The sequence below is a fragment of the Schistocerca americana genome, chromosome 10 (assembly GCF_021461395.2).
Source record: "Schistocerca americana isolate TAMUIC-IGC-003095 chromosome 10, iqSchAmer2.1, whole genome shotgun sequence".
NCBI classification, from domain to species: domain Eukaryota; kingdom Metazoa; phylum Arthropoda; class Insecta; order Orthoptera; family Acrididae; genus Schistocerca; species Schistocerca americana.
This window is the reverse complement of record NC_060128.1, coordinates 151127311-151146031: the sequence shown is the minus strand read 5'-3', so window position 1 is coordinate 151146031 and position 18721 is coordinate 151127311. Positions and strand designations below refer to the sequence as shown.

The window sequence follows — 18721 nt, the reverse complement described above, 5'->3', positions numbered from 1 at the left end:
TGACACAGTTCTTCATCTCATACTGAAACATCCAACAATCTTGTGAAGTACTTTTCAGAAAACATGTTCAAAACTGTCTTGAGCAGGTAGTTCAGCAATGGAAGTATCTTGGACGCTGTAGCATTTTAAATTCCATGTTTAAGAAATTGTTCATGCAGGATAATCTTACAAATGTAGTGTCATTTGACCGTCACACAGAGTCCTGTATGGATGACTAGTAATAAGCACCCACGGCATAGAGAAACAACTGATATAGTTGAAAACAAATAAGTCACCAGATCTGGATGGAATCCCAATTCAGTTTTGGAAAGAATGCTCTATGTCATTGGCCCCTTACTTAGTTTGCATATATTGTGAATCTCGTGCCAAGTGACTGGAAAAAAAGTGCAGATGACTCATGTATATAAGAAGGGTAAAAGAACAGGCCTACATCCTTAACGTCAGCTTGCTGCAGAATTCTAGAGTATATTCTGAGTTCCAATACAATAAATTTCCTAGAGACAAAAAGCTGATGTCCACAAATTAGGACAGCCTTAGGAAGCATTGCTGGTGTGAAACCCAGCTTACTATTTTCTCACATGATATATTGTGAACTATTTCTAGATTACCGAGAAGCATTTGGAATGGCACCCCACTGTTGACAAAGGTACATGCAGACAGCAGATGCTGTTTAGGGATAGACTGTATACACATCATTTGTATTCTACAAGGCATTTTATGGTGTACTGTCATTCCCCCATGTCAGTGTATTCAAGAACTGGCAGATGTAATGAACTGCGATCATTCCACCATTGTGTGACATTTGCATGCATAATGTAAGGAAAAGAAAGGAATGCTTGAGACAAAAAAAAAAAAAAGCCACTCCCCATCCACAAAAGATAATGTTATGCATCTGGTGGAACAGCAACGGTATGGAGTACTACATGTTGCTTCCCTGTGGTGTAACCATTACGCCTGGCAACAACTGAGACATCTTGCAGACACAGTCAAAGAAAAATGACCAGGAAGACTGCGTCAAGTGATGCTACTCCACGATGCTACTCCACAATAATGCCTGCCTGCATTCTGTTAGTCTGACAAAAAACACTATACAGGAGTTGTGTTGGGTAATCATTTTGCACCCACCTCATTTACATGATTTTGTGCCTTCAGATTTTCATCTTTCCTGCTCTCGAGTGAACAGCCTTCAAGGAACTTCCTTTCCAGATAAAAATGCACTCTCAACATGGCTTGATGTGTTCATCACCTCAAAACCACATGCTTTCCACAGTCATAGAATTGAAAAGTACCCCAGCATTGGCAGGCTGTTGTAAATAATGAAGGACAATATGTCAAACAATGGAAAATCCAGGATGGACTGTAACAATACCAGAGAAGGAAAGTTGCTACTCATCATTTAGCGGAGATGCCGAGTCGCGATAGGCACAACAAAAAGATTCACACAATTAAAACTTTTGGCCATTAAGGCCTTTGTCAGCAGTATACACACATACAAATGTATGTATGTGTGTCTACTGCTGACAAAGGCCTTAATGGCTGAAAGCTTTGTGTAAATCTTTTTGTTGTCCCTATCACAATGTATCTTCCCTATATGGTGAGTAGCAACTTTCCTTCTCTGGAAGGGCAATATGATCTTGCTGATTAAAGCCTCTGTTATGTGTATCTGTTATGTGTATCTGTTGTTAGCACTTATGTACCAGTCTAATTTATAAATTTCAGAAGGACTGAATGGACTTTGCAAGTAATAGTGTTGTATAACAGATTTATGTATATCTCACGATAAAAATAATCGATGTTCAACAGTCATTTGATTATAGTTATGAACCTGTATCTTTGTCAGAGTTTTTCCAAAGAACATCTTACTTCTAACTACAATATAATTAATTGTATTTCAGTTGCCAGGTGGTACAGACAAATGCTTACACCATGGCTGTTCCTCCTGCATTTTACCACAATTTTCTAGCACTGCAACTTCTCTGCGTATAATAGGGTCATTTTCGAAAGGCCTCATGGAACTTCAAATGCTATCCACTAGGTTGTTTGTATTTTATGAAACATAATGGTCCTATACCACTAACTTGTAGTGCACATGAATTTACATCTGAAGATTCCCACTGTTAAGAATGACAGGTGTTCTATTTGCTAGGAATTCTCGAATCCAATCATTCATAAAATTGGCATTATATTCTGTGGACTCCTATTTTATTTTGTTCTGAACTGAGGGCAGCTATGGGAAGCAGAGGGAACATTGCTGGAAGAGCAGCAGGTATGAGCAACTCATTACATAAGCAACATCTGATGACGACACTGAGGTGTGCTGCTGAACCTCTGTGCTGGTCAGACTGCACAATCTCACTGAGTGGTTGTGAAGTATCTACATAGTTACAGAATTTGATGTGGTCAGCTTTCCATTATGTGCTTTTAACCCTTTTCCTTTTAAGAACAAGACAATTTAGAATTTGGAGTCCTTTTAGGCACTGAAATTGTTATATGCAGCTATTTGTTACAAGGTTTGTACTTCAGTATGCATGAGTAATCTAGGTACAGCTACGGACAAAACCATGAGATGTTTTTCTGATGGTATCATTCACAGTACTCACTTTTGTTGGTTTCAATATGTGAGCCAGTATTCTTCTTGTCATTCTGCAGTACTTCATTGTCCTGCGGGAGCAGTTTGGGTTCTGAAGTCACCGGAACTTCTGGCTTGTCGAGACCCAGTGCCTTCTGAAGGAGGGTAGCCCGATCCTGGGAACAAACATACCATCAGCTGTGTTTGCAGCAGACATATCTTACTATTACTATAGGTTAAGAAAAGTATTTGATATTTTTTTCATCCTCATATTTTGTTTTATTCTACCAAATATTACCATCAAAGAATTCAGGAAGGTCCCAAGATAGGCACATAATCACTGAAATTAGTAAATCATATTTGCATTCAGTAACTTGAAGATTGTGAGGCTTGCCCTGACCAATATATAATCTTGTAATGTAATGTCATGACCTGTCAAAGCCTTTATTGTGTACAGATAACAACTTAAACTGGAAAAATCAGACAACAATAGCTTTCAGATGAAGAACTACAGTAAAAATAATTAACTAACACTTTTTGTTACTGTAATTTCAATTGATTACCAAGATTTCTGTGACTTCTTTCAGTAATGTAATAGTAGTAGGAACAGGGTCTGCTGTAGGTAAATGAGTCTTTCCACTACTGAATAAATTATTTTGATTATCATTATTATAAACAATATCTGTTGTGATGAATGAGAGTCATATGGAAATTCAGTTTCCCTATTATTTAAAATAAGTAAATGTATTATGCTGGAAATATGTCACACATGTGTCAGAACAGTGATGTAACAACTATATGACAGCCAGTCATGTCTTCCCTGTCCAGCCAAGAATTGCAGCTCATATTCTACCTCCCCACCAACTGTAAGATTTGGCCTGTGATAAAAGTTTCTTAACTGAATCACAGCACTGATTGAAATTTGTGTCAGGTGTACAGGCTGGAGGTCATGAGCAAATAAGTGCTGCGTCATAGGTGAATGCAATTTTCTGTAGGTCCTCAAAGTGTCCATATTGAAGAGGGCTATGGGCGATGATTCTTCATCAGTGACGGACGTTTCGAGCTGGTGCAGCAGCACAGTAAGGAGGTCCATTGCTGCACAGTTATAGATCTTAGCAGCCATCCCACATATGTCTGAATTATTCTTGTGTGAAATCTTCACTAGCATCTGCTGTCCAAGTTAGTTGGTGCCACAAAATGTGACACCTGGGCACAAAATGAATTGACATTTCTGCAGTGATAACTGTGACAATACCAAAGAGTTCCTTGAAATGTCTGACATGGGTGATGACGTGTGTAACATAGCTAACAAGCAGTAGTCTATACACTGGCATCACAGTAGATCTCCAATCAAGACGAAATTCAAGCAGACAGTGTTGGTGAGAAAAGTGATGTGCACAGTTTTCTGGCACAAGAAGGGCATTCTGCTGTGTTGTAACACATCTCTCCAGCATGAAATGCTGTTTTTTTTTGACTTGGTTGCTACTGACAACAGTGATAATCTCTAATAAATCTTCCATTAAAATATGAACCACTTCTAATATTTCTTTTTATATAATCTCATCTTCATCAAATTTTATAGATTTTCGGCACAAACTATTCTGTGTCCTGTCACCAGAATGCAACACTCCCCTTTTAAATATACGTGTCTTCAGATTCAGCTTTGTAGTTATTCGGGAGCTCAGGACTGTTGCACCTTGTAATTAAATTTTTGTGTTGTACTGCGGAACTGCACTTTGAGGGACTAAATTACTGCTGCAGTTATAAAATATGATCAACTTCAAGCAATTTGTGACTTTCTACAAATGAATGGGAAATCCTCCTCCTGCCAATAACTCCTTGTATTGTGTTACAATGTACAATATTTCAGCATTTAGTAAATGGGGACATTTCTTGTCTGTCCAACTTGAGATCAGACCTCAGATTAATAATATTTTTTGAAATTCTTATGAAGTCTTTTGTTCTGCTGTGTTGTCACTCAGCTCTGTCATTTCTTTCATGGTGCACTGCACTACTCCATAATGGGACACCAACTCAGGGAGATTATACAGTGTCCACATAGGTAGTGTAACTCACATAATACTGTACTGTCCCACCTCGAATATGAGTGGCATCTGTCCACATATGTGACATGTGACACACGGAAAAAAAAAGAAAAAGAAGACAGCTTGCTGTGTCTAATTACTAAATTATCATGTGGTTTGAAGATCATGACCATCATTCGTCAGCTAAGTGGATGTAAGGTTATACATCACTCTGCTGGAGTGTTACTTTACACCACACTGCTCACCAATACCATTAAATGCTGTGAGAATTGTGACTAGCCATTCCCGTAAAGAGGTGTGGAGTGCTCAACACACGTTTTGTGCTGATCTGTGACAGAGCTTGCCTACATACAGTTTGGTGCACAACAATTTTTCTGAAGGAGCTGCTTCATCATCAGCTATATAGTCCTGGCCTTGATGCCAATGGTTTCCATCTTTTGTTGCATATCAAGAAACTCCTGCCTGGTCAGCATTTTAATAATGGTGAAGAGCAGACTGTCACAGACAACAGACAGGAATACAAAAATTGATCACATGATATGACAGGTGTCAAATTCTGGTGATGACTCTGATTCAGAAATAGCTCAGACATTGTTGTATCTGTTTGAATAAATAAATAACTACAGCAGCTGCTGTATGATGATTTACTGATTCTCTGTTTGTTCACAACTACTTTCATGACTATAAAGTCACATACTCAGGTGCCAAATAATTAACATTTTTAAACTTAGAAACCATCCCTCAATATTACAAGCTGTCCTGGTATTGACTATATCATAAAAATGCAACTGTACAAACCCGACAATATGTAGTCCAATGTCAGGTTTTGACGATTGTGTTTCTACATTAGGATGAGGATAGGGAACATCTGTGTTTTATTGAGGGATGGCTTACATGTCTAAAAAGGTGAATTATTTGGCACCTGAGGATACTTGAGAACCAATGGGGAATCAGTAAATCTTCTCACGGCAGCTGTCGTGGTTATTTATTTATTCAAATGGATTTCTACAGCTGTGGCTTTCTCACTCACCCAGTGATCTGTAACTTGTTGTATCTGTTACCTATAAAGTTTTGTTGTCCATCTCTTCCTTTTGAAGAAAAAGGGAAATTTAATTGCTGGATGACCCAAAGAAAAGGATACACCATGAAGGAATTATCCAAAGGGGTTGGAAATCGGTAGGTGTGATGTATGTGCATACAGTTTCAGAAAAATGTATTTTTTTCTTAGAGTGTATTAGGTTTCAGTTACATGGAGTAAAGAGTGAGTGGCATGTCTACCTTGGCCATCTGCTGCTCCTGCTGTTTCTGCTGGGAGAACTGCTGCTGCAGCAGGTCCAGGTTCAGCTTGATGTCCTGAAGGAAACGGATCGCCTCCTCCCGAGTCATCTGCAACAGCAACAGTGTCGGTAAATGTCAAAGCTGTTTCCTCACCTCTTGTTGCATCAATTACACCACTAGTTCTCAATATGTGCATTATTGCCACTCGTGCGCACTTCAACGTCTCGATGGAGTGCGTGAATGGAAATGGGTGGGGACATTGGGAGCAGTTCTATGTTTGGTATGATGATTCTTCTTTTAGTTCGTACCAGAAAAAAATATAGGTGAACTTGGTTTCCTAAATATTGTTACTATATAACACACAATCCCTGAAACAGTATCCTTATCTTGTCATGGTGGTGGGGATTGCATGGTCAAATGATCCTGAGAGCTTTGCGGGCAGTAGCTTAGCTATTGGTAGGGCCTCCCAAGCTGGACAGGTCGAGAGTGAGGTTCCAGACTAAATGGGATACCCTGGTCCTCCAGGTTGTGTGTTGGGCTAACAGCCCCACCTTGTAAAACCAGTCATGTTACGAATGCTAGAGAGACACCCAATACAATGAACTAAGCATAGAGAAGGACTACGATTTGGAAGATGGAATGTGCAGTCTCTGTACAAACCTGGGATGTCAATAACTTAAGTTAGAGAATTCGAAAAGCAGAAAATGTTGGTGGCGGCCCTGCAGGAAGTTCGATGGGAAGGTAGAGGGACAATAGACATAGAAAATTACACAACATTCTATGGGGAAGCAGTCAAGCACAGTTTTGGAACTGGATTCTGTGTTAACAAAGACATTATACCAATAGTAAAGAATTTTATGGCAGTCAGTTCTAACCTTATCAGTGGAAAACCACCAACTTACCTTTAACTGTCATGCACCAACAGAAGAAAGCAAAGATCAAGTAAAGGATATATTCTACGCAGAGCTGGAAGTTGTTATGGACTCCATCCCTAAAAACAGCTGCAGAATTCTCATCGGCGATTTTAATGCCAAGATTGGAAAGGAGATCAGCTTTACTCCCACAATAGGCCTTCATAGCCAGCACAAAAATAGCAACAACAACAGAATAAGGCTAATTAGCTTTGCTACATCCAAGGGCATGTTTATCAGTAGCACTAATTACCCACATAGACAGGTGCAAAAAGGAACATGAGTATCCCCAGATGGAAAAACTGAACCAAATAGGCCACATGGAATTGGATTATGGATGTAAGAAGTTCCCATGGGGCTGAGTGTGGTTCCAACCAATTCTTGGTTAAAAGTCAACTTGGAGTCACCCTGAAACCAAACCAAGGAAGTAAACTAAAGAAAGTGGCACATTTAGAAATAGAAAAAGTAACACAGGAAGAACCCAGAAATGAACTTCAATTTGGGATCAGGAATCGTTTTACAGTACTGCCAGAAACAGAGGACTCTGATGTAAATCAGCAGTGGGAAGAAATTAGAAATGTGGTTGCGAAGGCTGCAGGAGCAGTCAGTGGAAAAAGGGTGGCGAGGAAGAAGAAATGGTTCAATGACATCTATGAAGAGGCAGTCAACAGGAGAAAAGAAGACCGTGACAAGTGGTTACAGTTAGCAACTGATCAGAGCAGCAAGGCAGAATTTGACAGAGGCCGAAGAGAAACACAAGCAGTATTGCGGAGAGAAAAGAGGAAGTTGGTGAGTGGGGTTATTACAGAAGCAGAAGACGACTTCCATGGAAGGAGGATGAAGAACATGCACGGAAAGGTCAACTATCTGAGGAAAACCTATAAACTCACAGAGAAATTCATAAAAAATGCCAAAGGAGAGATGCTGACAAATGAATATCAAATTTCAAAGAGATGGGAAGAATATTTCAGTGACTTGTTAAATTGTGAAGACCCAACAACACTCTTTAACTTCCCCCTATCACAGACAGCAGACCCGGAATACCTACCACCAACTGTAGAAGAGATCAGGAAACATAAAACAGCTTAAAAAGGACAGAAGCCCAGGAGAAGATGGCATCCACGCTGAAATAATTCAGGAAGGGGGTAAATACCTTGTCGCAAGTATTCACATATTAATAGAGACCATTTTCAATACTGAAAACATTCCAGAAGTCTGGAGGAATGCACTAATCTGTCCCACCCACAAGAAGAATGACTGAATGGCATCACTCTGCTCAAAATTTGTTATAAGATCTTCTCAAATTGTCTTCTAGATCAAATCCAACCATTGGCAGACACCGTTATTGGAGAATATCAAGGGGGATTTCGTCACGGGAGATCTATTATCGACCAAATCTTTGTCCTTCGCCAGATCGTACAAAAAAAGGTGGGAGTTTGGCCAAGAGCTACACATGCTGTTTGTCAACTTCGGAAAAGCATATGACTGCATTCATTGGGAAAGTATGCTGACATGTCTGGAAGAGTTCGGGTTTGCCAAGATATTAGTAGGCCTTGCGAAGGCCTGCCTGATGGATACTACAGCAAAGGTAAAAATTGCGAATGAGGTGACTGAAACATTCAAAATAAAAACTGGTCTACAGCAGGGTGATGGACTATCTCCTGTTCTTTTCAATCTCTCATTAGGGAAGGTAATGTGAGAGATGTCATCTAATGAACTCACAGGAGTCCAGACCGGGGCTGTGAACATCAAGTAACTCGGATATGCTGATGATGTAGTGCTACAATCTGGGTTGCAAGAAGAATTAGAGGAAATGACTGACATTCTGGAAACAACAGGGAGGAAAATTGGAGTTCAAATCTATCGTAACAAGATGGAATACAATGTTCTACACCGTAGACATAATGAAACTCAAAAACCACTTCCACTCTTACACACAACTGAAGGTTCTTATTGTCAAGTCAGGGAGTTCAAATATCTGGGCGCAGTATTCAGAGATGAACCATCCAGTGAAATGGAAATACAGGCAAGACTACGGGCAGGTAATCGCTGTTACCACAGTCTTAATACTCTCCTCAAAATGAGAAGTTTGTCAAGACATTTCAGAATAAACATTTACAAAACATTCCTGCAGCCAGTAGTACTATATGGATGTGACACCTGGAGTTTAACCAAGCATGATCTGAACAGACTGATGATACCTGAAAGGAAAGTCCTTCGGAAGATTTTTGGACCAGTTTATGATAATGAGTGAAAAATGGAAGATTCATCACAACACAGAGTTGTATGATATTTACAAAGAGTCAAACATCGTGGCTATAATGAAGACACGACAACTCCAGTGGGCAGGGCATGTTGCTTGAATGCAGGACAACCGATGGCCGGAAACTGTACTCAACACCAAGCCAACCGGCAGAAGGCCCATAGGGAACTTGATGGAGTGACTGTGTATCCAAAGACATCTAGAGAGTGTGACTGCTGGAAGGATGTCAAAAAGGAGCCGAAGACAGGCTGAAGTGGAGGCAATCTCTCAAAGCAGTGTGCAGTCCATTGGGCCTGATTGTGTAAAGTAAGTAAGTATATAACACACAGTGGTTGGTATAAGTTTGTTGGATGAGGTTCCATGCCTTATGCACTCAGTCAGTGAGCACAGGGACAGTTAATGCTGATGGTGGAGTTGGTGCTCAACTGGAAACAGATCTGGTGATCAACCAGGCTAAGGCAAAATGTTAGCACTCTGTAGAACATGCTGAGTTAAAAGAGTGGTATGTGGATGGTCGTTATCCTCTGGAAAACACCACCTGGACTGCTGTTCATAAATTGCACCAGGTTGACAATATGCAATCAGGATGCACGAGATAGCCATGACAGTGCTCCTGCTGTCATACAAAATCAAGTCCCTGACCATAACTCCAGGTGTAGGTCCATTACATCTAGCATGCAGACAGATTAGTTGCAGGCCCCTCAACTGGCCACCTCGTAACCAGCACACAGTCATCACTGGAACCAAGACAGAACCAGCTTTCATCAGAAAAAAAACAACAAATCTCAACCCTGCCCTCTTAGTGAGCTCTCACTTGACACTACTGAAGTTGCAAATGACGGTGGTTTGAGGTCAGTGCAATATGCACTGTGGGGTGCCTGGCTCAGAGCTATCCTTGAAGTAACCAATTTGTTACAGTTCTTTGTGTCAATGTGGCGCCAACTGCTGCTGTAGGTGCAGTATGATGCCCCAGAGTCAAACAATGAGTGCTATGGTGTTCCTTCTTGGTAGTGCATTGTGGCCGTCCAGAGCATTGTCTTCCTGTGATGGTACACTCTTGTGCCCACCGCGACTGGCAATCGTGTACAGTGGCTACATTTCTGTCAAGATTTACTGCAGTATCACAGAAGGAACATCCATCATCTCATAGCCTTATCACACACCAGTGAGCCGGCCGCGGTGGTCTAGCGGTTCTAGGTGTGCAGTCCGGAACCGCGCGACTGCTACGGTCGCAGGTTCGAATCCTGCCTCGGGCATGGATGTGTGTGATGTCCTTAGGTTAGTTAGGTTTAAGTAGTTCTAAGTTCTAGGGGACTGATGACCACAGATGTTGAGTCCCATAGTGCTCAGAGCCATTTGAACCAACACACCACTGAGGTGTTGATAATGACATCTTTGTCACCTTAAAGTCATTCCTGAGTAACATCAGTTCATGATGTCCAGTCTCAAACGTAACTAACATTCCTGACCATTAAAGCAAACCTGAACTGCATCATCATTGCACTACTAGCGCCACTCTTATGCAATTTATTTTTGTCACTGTACTTCATTCGTATGTGTCCAACAGGGCACGGTAGCAATATTTTCCAAAAGCTGCAAGCAAAATTATGTTTTCAGGGATCTGACAGTACAGGGTCAAAATGTAAACATTACACTTTTCCTCCAGCCCAGGAAAATTAGTTGTTTCTTTTGATTAGGTGTGGTCTGTGTTTGGTCTTAGGTGGTTTATAAAAGCACCATTTGTTCATGGGCAGTTCCTGAGAAAACGGAAAATCTTGATTTTTTTTTTTTTTTCTGATACAAAACTACCAATTGTGTGGATGGCAGCTTCTCTAATTTCAATTTTGAAACTTGTTTCAATGTTGTTATGTTACCGAGATCTAGAGGTTCAAAGTTATTGTACTTAAGCGTGTAAAATATGTACATACTATTAAGGCTGATGCATAAATGTAGTTTTAATTGAAGTAGTGATCACATGGCAAAGGTTCTGGGGTCACCACAAGGATTCTTTCACCAAACTGCCTTTCCGATCTGCATTTGTTTTACCAATAAAACTTTGTGATGTGCTCTCTCTGTACAATGGGCATGTCATACTGTTGCAGACTGTCTTGACATGCAAATTATTCTGTGGTGGTACAAGGACCTTACAAAAAAAAATAAAAATCATTCTTTGTACTTGCAAATCAAACATTGCATTTTTTAGTATATCGTAGGTGTAGCCTGAAGTGAAATTGCTCTGGATGGGGGGTAGTTTTGTTTTAAATTATGCATTTGTCATTTATATGTGTCAATGTATGTAAATGAATTATCAAGACTTTACTGACCTACAAAATTCGTGTTATATAAGCAGGTGACGCTACTGTAACAGCAAAAGAATGCTTCTGTTTGACCACAAAAAGACTGATATGCTCTTCTTTAGAAAACTCTGGGATGAAAGTGGGGAACCGGCTGCCTCAATCCTCATTCCACCTTCCTCACCAAAAATTTTGGGGTGCACACATGTTCACTCTTTTCTGTGCTGAAAGAGAGTGGCAGGTGCACAAAGATGGTGGAAGAGAGAGGAGAGAGACAGTGCTAGCAGGACTGCAAGAAAAAGAGAAACGAGACAGTTATGGTGGGAAAGTTGACATTGCATTAAAAGAGAAAGAGAGATGGGTGGTGGTAGTAACACACAGACAGACAGAGAGAGAGAGAGAGAGAGAGAGAGAGAGCGCATTGGGGGAGTGTAAAACATGAAAGTTCTAGTTTTGTTAACAATGTGATAACTATATTTGGTGAAAAGTCTTGGTGGCAGTTTATGAGTTGCACCCAGGACCTTGTGCTGATTGAATGTGATTAGCATTTTATTAATAATGTGAAAAAATGAAACAAACAGTCTGTGACATTTACTATAAAATATATTTTGAAACAAACAGAACCTTGAAATTGTTTTTGCAAGAAGGACCATTCAACTAGAAAAAAAAACTGTTCCAACAAAGGAACAAGTACTAACAGACAACTAATGATGGTAAGCAAAAGATCATTTTTAACAACTCCAATTTAAATTGATGTACAATCTAACATTTTTCTCTTATTTGTTCTCAAGCTGTTGACAAAGTATGATGCACCAAAATCATAGACAACACTTGTGAGGTTTGCTATATGAAATGATTTCTTGTAAGTTGAAAATAATAATTTTACTACAAGTATTTGGGCTTCAGCATTTACACCACAATATTGTGAGGGATCATTTAAAAGTCCCTTATTGCACCTGTGAGATTTGTTTATCTGCAAACCTCTGCACTTGTCCATTAGATGCTGCTGAGTGTGCCGTGCTAAATTTGACATTTTTCTGCTGCTGTGCCAGTTGAGACCAGTAGAAATGGTGTGGCGTCAATGTGAAGTTAAATTTCGTGTAATTGTCAGATGGGCCAGTGATTGGTAATCAACACAGCTAATGTATTGCACTTGGTTGAGAAGAAGTTACAGTGAACGCTTCTTTGTCAATATGGTATTGGTGTGTAAGATGAATCATTTGCATGTCTTCTGGTATCTATTATAGTGCAAAAATGTTCTCAACATTAAGAAACAGATACTGTTGTAACACTAACTCACAATTCTAATGCTAGTGATGACAATGGCGAACACTTCACTGGAGGTGGTAGTGAAAGGGAATTCCAACCTTCTCCTGATAACGTGTCATCAGAATGTTTGATGTTGATGCACTAGAGAACTTAAACAATGATTCTCTGTCAGAAGTTTAAATGCATGTGACAAGCTCCTGAAGGCTAAAATGAATATTAACAGCGTACTGGAGTATGTGCCAAAGAAAATAGAAGGCAATACAGTTTTCAAAGGAAATCACATGGTGTAGTTCAATATCATCAAGCAGTGTGTATTGGTGAAGCACAAGAATGCAGTTCTTGTCTCCATTATTATTAATTACAACATTGGACATAGTGAGGAATCTCAGGTTTACAAGATTTACTGGGTTTTATTTGATTTGAAAAAAAAAGTTTAGGGTAATGTTATATGGCATAACTATGCTCCAAGCACGAAAAGATAAGGATGAAGAAGAAGATGGCTCATACATGTTGTTGCTGAAGTCAATGCACTTATCATGACAAAAAACATCCAGACAGATTCTGTATGAAACTGTGATCAGAGTCAGTTTAGCTGTGAGCTTTTTTTCCGAAAGACTTCTATCCATGAAAAGGGAGAGAAACACTGTCTCAATATTGGAATCAGTTAACAGTGCAACACAACACTGTACAATCTATGAGGAAGTACCCAAAGAAAAAAAAAAAAAAAAAAAAAAAAAGACAAGAGGAGTAACATTGCTATGGGCAGAACTAGTGTAGTACACATTTCTGCCACTAGGTATGTATAGTCCAACTCATTGCCAGTTAAGTGCTGCCTGTTTTGTCAACCTAACTTGTTCTGTTCAGCTGCTGTGACTGTTTTTTCTAGCTTTGTTTTTTATTATGGCAAGAGTAAGTGAACAATGTGCAGCTGTTAAGTTTTGTTTTCTACTCAGTAAAAATGGTGCTGAAACTGTGTTAATTTGAAAACAGCTTACCAAGATGATGATATGGGAAAAACTCCAGTGTACAGGTGGTTTGTTCGATTTAAAAATGGCGACATGTCAATTGATGATGAACATCGTTCTGGGCATCCATCAACTGCCTGAAAAAATTTGAGAGCTTGTACTCCCAGACTGTCGACTGACAGCTGATCAACTGTCAGAGATTAGTGGGTTATCTTGGAGCTCAGTTCAGCAAATTTCAACAGAAGATTTGGGAATGAAAAGGAATGCTGGCAAGTTTGTTCCTTAGGTCCTGACTGACAATCAAAAGGAATGTCGAGTTGAAACATGTCATGCTTTGGAACAACAGTGTGAGACCGATCCAGATTTTATGTCAAAGTGTGGTGATGAGTCGTGGTGCATGAAAAGGGGCATAAAAGGACATCGATTTGACAGTACTAAAGAAGTTGAGGAAAAAATGAGAGAGGAGCTTTAAACCATTTCTAAATATGACTACAAAAAATGTTTCAAACGGTGGAAGCACTGGTGGGTCAAATGTATTAGTTGTGATGGAAAATACTTTGAACTGGATAAGGTTGTTTTGTAAACAGTTTGAAAATATACAGCTTTTAAAAAATAATTCTAGTTTCTTTTTGGTACCCCTTCATATGTTGCTATGTCAATGGATGGACAATTGACAAACTGAGTCTATACATGCTTCCAAGTACAAAGTTTCAACCCTGTGTGTCAAGGGAAATGGAAAAATGATGTCCCCCAAATGTCTAAGCAGAAAGAATGCCTGAAGACATTTTTTCCTGTCAGCTCTGAATCCACATTTGGCAACTGTCACTAGTGTTTTATGGCTCCTGTTATGGACATATGGATGTGCAAGTACTACTGGAAGCTCCTGGAGGAAGAGATGTAGTTTCAAAAATCGTACTACAAAATATGTGCAACCTCTTGACATTTATTTCTTCAGTCAACACGAAATACGTGCAAAGAGAATAACAGATTTTCCTAAACTACATTCTAGGGACATGCAGCCAAAATTGTGACACAGTCTTTATTACAAAAATGCATTCTGTCATTTACAACCAAGTATCTGCTGAAGTATATACACCAGTACTTCATTACACATGGCAGAGTGCTGACTTCGATATTGGTGAACTTACGGATCACTTCAAAAGTGTCAATGACATGGCGTTCAGTGATACTATTGTAGAATGTGCAGGTATGATTTCATCTTGTTGTGACCATTTTATTGAAAATCCTCACATATAAGTATGTTCATTAGAATGCAGATACTTTCCAAGTTAGTTAAATCAGAGGCAGGTAGGAAGTTGAAGGATTTAACTTTGGTTAAAATGATGCTTTTAAATACAATTTTGTAGCAATTAATACTTAAAGGTAGCTCGAAACTGTGACCACAGCTGGGATGCAAACCTGGAACATTACTTACCGAATGAGGTACGCAGAGAAGTTCAAAAAGTATGAGATGACATACTGACACAAGTAAAGCAGTGAGGGTGGGTTGCACTTTATACCTGGGTATCTCATTCGGCAAGAGACTGGTGGTGAAAGGCAAACTTCTGGTTTCATGTCCTGATGCTGCACACACATTTCACATGCCAGCAGTGAAACATTCATTCTGGAAATTAATATTTTAACTTCTGTAGGCTATTGTGATGCCAGTACATTTTCTATGCTGCACTCAGAACTCTTAAAAGGGGATTGCCTGAACCAGCTCATTATGTTGTGCCAATTTAGAGACAGTGAAGCTGCTGAAGCTGGGTGTACAATGTGGTATGCTCTACCTGTATTCAATGGAAATTTATAGCGTCTAGTCAGTTACATAATCTGTACTTTTTTGGGAAGCTATTTTGCTCAAAATGATGTACCTGTAATATGCAAATGAATACTGATAATTATAGATTCATACCCCTGTCTGAAAATTGTGCCTCAATTTATAAAAGGTGATCGGAAGTGAATCTAAGATGCCAACAGGATTAAATGATCACCTTTGAAAATTGCATTTTGGCAAAATACATATACCAATTTGTTTTTCTGAGGTTTGAGACATGCAACACAGCAGATAAGTGATTCTCAGTGTAGACAAAGACCATGTAGTTTCCAATAAAGTCTTGTTAGTGTGCAATTTTCCGCATTTCCTTATTACTATTCAGAAAGATAATCAATGATAACATGTTACAAATATAAAATTCAACAAAAATGTGTTTCAGTATTAGGAAAACAATTAATTAGTTTTAAAAAAGTATACTTTGACTAATGTAACTGAAATTCTTTAAAGAAACTTTCTTTGGATACAAGTTTCTTTATCTTAATATAAGGTTATTATGTGTAAAAACTTTACTGTTATTTTTGGAGTTCTTTGTTCATACACATTACCATGTATAGAAACCCTCCTGATGCATTTAAATGAGGTGACAATAGCAGGTAGCATGATGGAAATGAGTGGGGGCATGGGGAGGAGGGGGGGGGGGGGGGGTTGCTGACCACCTTTTACAGGCAACAGTATAAATGTAAACTCTGTCCATAGACCCCATCGGTACTGATCAGCCACTGTGTCATCCTCTGCCAATTTCGTCATTGGATGTGACGTGGAGGTATGGGGGTCAGCACACCAATCTCCTGGCCATTTGCAGTTTTAGTGATGTGGAGCCCCTCTACTAGGTCAAGTAACTCCTCAACTGGTAGCACGAGGCTGGCTGCACTCCGTACCAATCTTCTAACCAAGGAAAAATCCTTGGCTGTACCAGAAATCAAACCACAGACTTCCTTACAGCAGTCTAGCACACTGATGCATGCATCTATGGAGGCGCAAAATTACAGATCTCTGAATGGCTTAAACTTTTTCATCTTTTCATTTAGTACTTAAAAAAATTTTGGGATTGATTTTGAAAACATAAACATGACATAAAAGTAAAAGTTATATGGCGTGAATGGATGTGATATCCCGAAGGGCAGGTTCAGTCATCTAATTGGAAAGGTTTCTCCCTATCCTTTACACCCACAGGCACTTTTATTTTACACAAATGAGAGTTGTGTCCGTGGCAGTAATGGTTTCACGAGTTCCCTGGCCGCCGATGGGGTAGGATAAGCCTGTGACAGGACTGGAATAGGAAGTGCTGGGTGGGTGGTCTTGGTACCTGGGTCTACCACAGGCAACAGGCTGGGACTGGGACTGGATTAGGATGTTGTGGAAGTTGGAATACCACTTTAGGAGGGGTGGGAACGATCTCTGGTAGGGTATCCCTCACTTGGGGCATGATGACAAGTAATCAAAGCCCTGGTGAAGGAAGTTGTTCTAGTTTGGGATGGTACTGGGTGACGAAGGGGGGCACTACTTTGTAGCTGGTTCTTGGGGATGTGAAAGCAAATGGTATTACAGACCTGTTTGTGAACTAGGTCTGGGGAGGCCTTGGTGAGACTCTCAGCCTACTGAGGAAGGGAGTTGTTGTCACTGCAGATATGCTGTCTTTGAGTGGCAGGATGCATGGGAGGGATTTTTTGGTGTGGAAGGGATGATAGATGTCAGAACGCAGGTACTGTTGGTAGGTGTAGTGTGGACAGATGGAGCCATTACAGAGGAAGTGGTCAACATCAAGGAAGATGGCACAAGCCATAACAATTGATGGGTGTCCAGAGCAGGAATTGTTGGTCACCTCTACTTGCCCCCCTCAGCAGTCTTCAACCACATTGAAACTTGTGAAGATGATAAAACAGAGCCACCACAGGCATGATGGATAAGTTGATTGGTACTGGTGTAACTTTTGCCTACTTTGGTGCTGAACTCGATCACACACCATTGTTTGAGATTTGCTCCATTGTGCGTCATGATAAAGTTATTAGGACAAGTAGAGAGAGAGAGGGGGGGGGGGGGGGGGGGGAAATAATACAACTGTCACGTGTAGCAGACTGACCTTGGGTACATTGTGAAGGCAAGTATAAATTGACCTCCCCTTCCGCCACATAGCCCAAGTGGTCCAAACTGTCACTTTACTCACAGCCACTAATTACATAACAGAGAACTGTAGAAATGATCTTACGCATTGTCATATCCTTGATAGATTGATTCAGTTCAGTACATGCTGCATGAAATTGTTTTTGCTTGGATATACCCACCAGTCCTTCCTGCAAGAACTCTTCAATGGCCAGCGTCACTCCCTTCTCATCTCCGGTCCAGAACACGTACTCTGCCATGTCTTGTGGTGAATACTGGATCCCGGCATACGATGACAATTTGTCACCCTGTGGACAGTGCAAACATTTAGAAACATGTCTCTTTTTTCCTTACTAGAAAACATACGTAAATGTACTATCACAGTTATAGGCATGCTGCATCACTGAATTATTGTGCCATTATTACATGAGGAGGTAGGGAAGAAACTTCTCACAATCTGCATGGGCTACCATACACTACAAATATGGGATTGCCAGTAGTGTTGTATGGAAGTGAGGTTTTGAGACACAAAAAGGAAGATGACAGTGAAGTACAAACAGTAGAGGTTAGGTTTTTATGGAGCATAGAAAAAAAGGAAATTCTGCTTCACGCCAAGACCCAGAATGTAAATACCAATACATATTTCACCACCTGAAGATGATGGTGTGAACCAAAATACACAGTGGAACAGTAAATGACATAGTCACATTAATGGTAATGTTTTCCAAATGACACATACTGTTCTACTATAGACAGCATTGAAATATAGCAGCGATATGTTCACTTACTAAGATATCACTACTAACATATTTTTCTTTTCTGCTTTCTGTTCCATATGTAATACATAGAAACCTTCAAAATTGTTGTCAAGCTGTTGATTTGCAGAATGTTTGAATCATAGAAAACAATAATTTTGAAATTTCAGTTATTTTCTTGATGGGGGTTTTGAAATCCCATTGCGTACTCCAGCTTCCACTTGATTATATTGTATTATCTTTGTAAACATTTAAAGACATTCAACCTAATACTTATCTATATTCTATACTTTTTTATTATCAAAAATAAAACACACAAAAATAGCTCTGCATTGTACATTTTATGGTAGTTATTCTTGTTGCATCTTTAAACACCCACTCCACACCAGTATTACTGAATGCACTTCAGTCTGTTGGTTCAGAGATCATCTTAAA

The 18721-nt window shown here is 39.8% G+C and overlaps 1 protein-coding gene across 2 annotated transcripts in view; it reads right to left on the bottom strand.

Annotated features, from left to right (window-relative positions):
• The window catches only part of LOC124552606, a 288912-nt gene that overhangs the window by 17451 nt on the left and 252740 nt on the right, over nt 1-18721 (bottom strand). For both annotated transcript variants that reach the window (XM_047126930.1, XM_047126931.1), the window contains 3 exons: nt 17714-17839; nt 5893-6000; nt 2601-2745 (listed from right to left, as the gene is read on the bottom strand). In XM_047126930.1, coding sequence (XP_046982886.1) covers nt 2601-2745; nt 5893-6000; nt 17714-17839 — 379 coding nt within the window. The remainder of the gene's footprint in view (nt 1-2600; nt 2746-5892; nt 6001-17713; nt 17840-18721) is intronic.